Source organism: Sebastes umbrosus, chromosome 17 (assembly GCF_015220745.1).
Source record: "Sebastes umbrosus isolate fSebUmb1 chromosome 17, fSebUmb1.pri, whole genome shotgun sequence".
Lineage (NCBI taxonomy): Eukaryota > Metazoa > Chordata > Actinopteri > Perciformes > Sebastidae > Sebastes > Sebastes umbrosus.
In genome coordinates this window covers 8,054,581-8,061,452 of record NC_051285.1, presented here as the reverse complement: position 1 = coordinate 8,061,452, position 6,872 = coordinate 8,054,581, and the positions used below count along the sequence as shown (strand labels likewise).

Below are 6,872 nucleotides of genomic sequence, written 5' to 3'. Positions count from 1 at the left end.
CTGCAGTTAGCCAGTGGGAGGCTGGTGCTTCAATTTTAACGGACTACAACGTCCAAATAGGTATTTTTCACAGCAGACATTTTGACATATCATAGCAGGAAAAGCATAGGTGTAATTAGCAGCCAGTAGCCAGTTCCAGGATCAGGTATTGTGCAAGCTCAATTTTCCAATAAAATGTATCACAGCATTTATAGCTAATTTACAATGCTCGTCCCTAGAAGGGCCTTTAAAAGAAACAAATATAAAACACCTATCTAACCCCCTCTGGCACTACCGCCTCAAACATATTACTTAATATATTGTATCTATATCTTACAAAAAGCAACTTAATATATTCATTTCATTGATGTTTTTTGTCATTTAAGTTTTTATTCATTTTGACATTTTGACATTATACAAAAACACTATTTTATTGTTTATTTAACAGGGACAATGCACAATGCATGTATGGCACCAGGTTCAGCTTAAAGCTAATTTCAATAGTTATTTATAGGTGGAGGCTGCCAGTATTTGACAGTATATTAAAAGTGATGATACTATCATAACAAATGAGTAAATTCTACAGATTTGGCCATAGTCATAGCTGCCTGCTTGAGTACATACCACATTTCAGTCATAAATGATACAGTATTTTTCATGTTACAATAACTTAACATTTATCACTAGATCAGGCTTATTACCCGCTACAGATACAACAATAATGTCAAGTTAAAAAATTATATATCCCCATATAATTAAAATACAGCGTTGCTTTTGGGGCTGGTGGGGCTGGGGTAAGGCTTTTATATCGTTCACCACATATATATCCCTGTATCAGTGTGTTAGTGTGGGTGTTTGCATATACATTTTGGGGTAGAGTGCAAAAGAATTTAAAACTTAAAACAGTCATCAGGAAGTGACTGATTGTGCAGTTACTGGTATATTGTCATACAGATTTACTATACTCATTTAACACGATGACTTTTTTTTCTCGTAAAGTTATGACTTTATTCTCGTAATATTACGACTTTTATTCTCGTAAAGTTATGACTTTTATTCTCGTAAAGTTATGACTTTTATTCTCGTAAAGTTATGACTTTATTCTCGTAATATTACAACTTTTTTTCTCGTAAAGTTATGACTTTATTCTGGAAATCTCAGATGTTTTTTCCCTCAATGTAGCCCTGATACTCCGTACTACTGTACATATGCACTCACTGCATTATAAATGGAGGAAAATCTTACTGAAAGCAACATTTACGTTTTTAATACTCACTTGTTGTATACCTGTACTGAACATACAAAAATAAATAGAGAAAAAGTTGACTTATTTGACATTTCAGTTAGAGATATTGATAATTTCTGGCCTTTTCTGCACCACTTTTTTGATGAGCCATTAATCAATCAATCAACATATATTTGTATAGCCCTTTACAATAACCAAAAGGTACCCAAAGTTCTTTACATTAGCATCAAGAAATAACAGGAATAAAAACACAACATATCATAAAATCATAAAAAGGTACATAAAAAGCACAGGAAAAATGTCACAGCGCTACTAGGTATTAAAAGCCAATCTAAATAAAAAAGTCTTGAGCTTAGATTTAAAAAGTACTAGGTCAGTGATAGTGATAGAATATTAATCACTTCACGTATGATCAATTTATTTATCTTATGAGTTATTTTACATTGTCTAATTATTCCAAACAAATGCAAGAAAAGAAAAAATCAGAACCAGCTTTCTTGGCCAAGTACGTGTACATGCACAAACAAGGACTTTGACTCCGGTAATTTGTGTCTCTCTTGCATCTTGAAAAACTGAAGGGATGCCAGATATTTATAAGTATAAACTATATATATACTTTATAGTATAAGCTTGTTAAATTAATTAATAGTCTGTAATGTTACATATTTTTATGTTAATGTATTAATTTGATGAATTAACATGTTGCACATTTAATTAATTTAATCCATCTGACTACCACCAACAACCTGGAAGAAGCCCCTGTATACAGGGTTTATTTCCAGTCAGTCGCAGCTCTCAGCTCCACCACCATGTGTCGCTGTTTGTAAACACACTAAGCTGTAAAACTACTTCCAGTACCTTCCTCTCAGACAGGATCTCTTCTTTGTTGACTCGTCCTGTGCAGAGCAACATGGCTAACATGGACGTGGAGGACTTTATCCAGCAGAACAGAGCCGTAGCGGACCAGGTGGAGACGTTTCGAGGCTACTGGGAGAGTGAGAAACACTGGCAGGCCCGGAGGGAGTTCATCCTGAGGAACTTCGGGGACTACGAGGACCCGCACCTGGACCAGCTGATGTCTCTGTCCATGGTCTGGGCCAACAACGTCTTCCTCGGCTGCAGGTGAGGAAAACACAACGTGTTCTTCATCACAGACACAGTTTAGTTACTGAACTTGAACTGAACTTAACACATAGTGTGTTACAAATACTTATAAATATGAAAACTCACCTTTGTGTGTGTGGAAGCATGTGTTTGGGTTCAAAATCTTCTTCGTCTCATTCTCAACTCTTTAACTTGGCTCTCTGCTGCCCCCTGTGGCCGGAAGGTGAACACACAAAATAAACTGCAGTTGCATTTTTTCCACCTTAAGTTTATTTTTATTTTATTTTTTTGACTTAATTATAATAATAATAATAATAATAATAATAATAATAATAATAATAAATTGGACTTCTATAGCGCCTTTCAGAAACCCAGGGACGCTTTACAAAGGGGGCACACAAAATCATACTGATAAATAACACAGAGGAGAAACTATAGTTAAGTAATTAAAAGAGTGATGTGTAGGAAGAGTCAGCTGAGATCATAGTCCTAAATGAACAGGTGGTGTTTGAGGTGTTTTTTGAAAATTTCCAGGGATGAAGCATTTCTTAAGTGACTTTAATGGCAATGCTTTGATTATCAAAAGTGTAAATTCTCTATTGACTGATTGGTCGACTAATCATTTCAGCACTCATACTGCTATTGGAAAACATTCTTATTATTTTTTTTTTTGAATATTTATTTTCAAATTTTTGCATTCTTACTTAAGAAACAATGTGAACCACAGATGAATCAAGGATGCAGAATAATTGTGGGTCGTTATATTAACAGAACATTTTCTCGTCACTCACGGCAGGTATAGCACAGAGCTGCTGGAGAAAGTGACGGAAATGGCTGAAGGCGTCGTGGTGGAGGACGCACCGATCTTCAAGACAAGAGATGAGATTTTGAAGAAGCAACAGGTACGTCTGTGGACACACACACACATCCAGATATGTTAACAGACAAATTCCTTCATGTATTCCTCTCTCTTCCATCACAGGGTCGATGACCGGCTCAGTCGGATCAAGCCTGAAGACCGGTGTTTACATACAGAGCTTGTAGCAAGTCGGGCCACATTTCTCCTACACTGTTTATTATGGATGTCGCCAAAAGCAGAAAGACTGTGTTACTCAGCATTTCATTGTAAAGATGTTTTTGCCAGTGTGGGAGCTTCAATGCGCGTCCATTTTTACACCATTGTTTTACTTTTTTTAAAGCGTACTTGTTGTTGTTGTTTTTTAAATCTGATGGAAGATGACACTGGATCTTGTCCTAATGTCTGAAACACAATAAATGACTTACTTTCTTCTTATGGGATTGTATTTTTTTTGCTAAAAAATATGGATCATAGTGATTCTTTGTTGAATAAGCAAAACATTTAGGACATAATGTTTCTCTTATCACCACCTCAAAGCTTGATAACACAACACAATGTCCAGCTGATTTTTTTGCTGGTTAATGGTCTTAATCGGAAAAGAACGTACTAACACATTTCTTTCACTTTCTCAGTTTAGGGTTGTTTTTTTTATCTTTAATACTTTATCTTCAAGTTGGGTGAATTATCTTCAAGTCGGGTTAACTCCTCTGCAGGCAGATTATTTTCCTTCTGGACAATGGAACTATTTCTGAGCATAAACTCAACTTTAATCGTGACCAGCGAGGAAATGGTATTAAATAAACAGATTAAGAGTTGGTTTGGTGACACTTTATAATAACCATCATTTATTAATGGTAAATTGATAATTACAGTAATTAAATTTAGTTAATAGTTATTTCACTGTTAAACCATGAAATGATAAATAATGTTTACTAATTATTAGTAGTGCTATCATTTCTGTTATTTTAACAGTTTATTGTGGCACACAACATTTTATATACTATATGAAGTAGTTGTTAATAATCATGAAATTATTTGTAAACCTTTAATAAATTGTTTGTATAACATCCATAAAAATTATATAGGTAGACCAGATATTTGTAGCACTTTGTTAATGCTAAATAATTGGTTTTTATTAACATTATTTAGATGGCTATTATAAAGTGATAACTGATGATTAGAATACCTTGTTAAATGGTTAATAAATATGTTGTAAAGCATCTATAAACATTATTTAGATGGATAGTTAATACTTTGTCAATGGTTAATAATGGGTTTCTGGTCCATCTATCTATGTAATGTTTATAGATATTTTACGAATGATTTCTTAAAGGTTTAAAATCATTTGGTAATCACTAACAAATACTTAATATAGTATATAAAATGTTATAACGTTAGCACAATAAACTGTTAATAGTTTACTAATGAAATCAAAATGTAATTATTGTCTCCTATCAGCTATGATATTTTAATACAATATATATTTATATAATTTATAAATTATTTAATATTACACAAACTAATGATAAAATAAAATAAATGATAGCATTACTAATAATAAGTAAACATTAATTATGTCATTGTTATAACTAACAATAACTATTAACTAAGTTTAATTAACTATCAATTTACCATTTATAAATGATGGTTATTATAAAGTGTTACCATTGGAGGTAACAATATCTCACATATAGGTCTGAACAATTGTTGACAAGCAGAACTCTTTACTGTAATCACTCAATCACATAGTTTCACCCACCATAGCAGATAGTGAATGTTACAATAGTATAGAAAAACGTCATTAATGGGAGAATAAATAAGGGGAGTCTGAACAAAAAAAGAGCAAACAACCTGTCTCAAACTCTGAAAAATGTGTTTTATTATGTTTATACAGCATATTGTTATATAAGTATACATTTTTTTTTTGTTCAATTCACAAAATCTTTGTAACATATCCCTTCTGCTTTTTAGATGAAATAAGTCACTAGCCACAATATGACCTTTTTACTGTCTCAGAAAAGAGGAACTCTTGTTTTATGATGACCGTCTTCTGTGGATTATTTAGCTGGAGTTGGGCAGGGTTTAGTCGTGACTTTATACTCTTTTAATTGGGCATCACATACAAATAAAATCGGAGACAAACGCAGGCATGAAAACAACTTAAGCCTTTTGGGGAAACAGTTGATGTCACACTGTTGAAGCGAGATTCAAACTGCAGCAGTTTGCTCTGTCAATCCTGTTATTAACAGTTTTCATTTAGAGCAAAAAGAGACTATTTACTGGACTGCACTGCTTTTATCCTCTGCTCATTCATTAATTTATATGTCAGCTGAGTCATTTTAAGAGATTGATCAAAAGCACCGACACACACGTCACAGGCAACAAAGCATTTAAAAGTAATTTACTTTCTGTAGCGGACGAAACTGGAAAACCATGTGGGCGCCTCAGCCTAAGATGAGCTGTCAGGAGAGGGAGCTGAGAACAGTTATCTTCTATTTTCTGAGTCATATCATGAACTATGACAACTAATAAAAGGTGTGTTTTAGAAAATAAGCAGAATAGAACAGAGAACAGTATCGTTTTTACCATCTTCTTGCTGATTCTATTTGCCTGTAACCTTCACAGCTTGCTACTACTGTCGTCCAAGCCCCGTTAGCCATGAACGCACCATGATAAAATTATGATATAGCACCACCATCCAAGTACACAAGCACAGTTGAACTCCTGAGCTCAGGGGGCTCCTATGCTCTACATACATTTTGATAACATTTAACAAAGAAGGACACTTTGACAACAGTGGGAAGATTCACTCTGCTGACTTAACGTTCCATTGTGTAGGATCTGGCGCTATCTAGCGGTGAGGTCGGAGATTGCAACCAACTGAAGCCTCTCCTTGGTGCCAAGCGTGTTGGAGAATTACGGTGGCTGACGCAAAAACACGAATGTCTCTCTCTAGAGCCAGTCGTTGTAATGCTGCGTTCACACTAGGAGCGACACAGCAATCAGGCTACAACTCATTTTCAATGGAAGCCGGTGACATGAAGCTACAAACTGACACCTGACACTTGTCGCTTTTTGACGCATTACAAATAAAATTGAGCTGGTCTCCACTTTTTTTCAGCGCTCCAATAACGCAGTGAAGCGTCAACCAATCATATCTGTGCCGTCTACAAAAATGCAGTTAGCCAGTTCCAAGCGCTATTTTACGACATAACTACATCAACGAGCGCTTGAGCGACACTTTAACGGCGACTCTGCGACGATGTAGCTGTTCACGCTTGGCTGTTTTGTTGCTCGTAGTGTGAACATAGCTTTAGAGTAGCGTGGGTCATTTGGAGCAGAGCCAGTGAGTAGAGTGTGTGTGTGTGTGTGTACGTGGGAAGTGAGTGGTGAAGCACGAGAGAGAGAGCGGCAACGGGAGTGAGTAACGTTATTGACTCCGGCCCAAGTGTTTGGTTTGTCCGTTCTGGGCTACTGTAGAAACATGGTGGACTCCGTGGAGACGACCCGCTCCCTATGTAGATATAAACGGCTCATTCTAAGGTAACGAAAACACAACAATCAGGTGATTATACACTCAAGAAAACACATAATGTTGTATTCCATTTCTGCCAATAGAACCCCCTAAATGCTACATACTGGTCCTTTAAGGAATATTGAGTGTTGATAGCAATGAATACAATA

At 35.4% G+C, this 6,872-nt stretch overlaps 1 protein-coding gene across 1 annotated transcript; it reads left to right on the top strand.

Moving 5' to 3' along the window:
• The first annotated feature begins 2,098 nt into the window (after positions 1–2,098).
• On the top strand, positions 2,099–3,623 carry cdkn2aipnl (CDKN2A interacting protein N-terminal like). The gene is made up of 3 exons (XM_037747594.1): positions 2,099–2,347; positions 3,126–3,231; positions 3,312–3,623. The coding sequence occupies exons 1-3, from the start codon at positions 2,136–2,138 to the stop codon at positions 3,318–3,320; spliced, it is 327 nt and encodes a 108-aa protein (XP_037603522.1). The 5' UTR covers positions 2,099–2,135; the 3' UTR covers positions 3,321–3,623.
• The last annotated feature ends 3,249 nt before the right edge of the window (positions 3,624–6,872 follow it).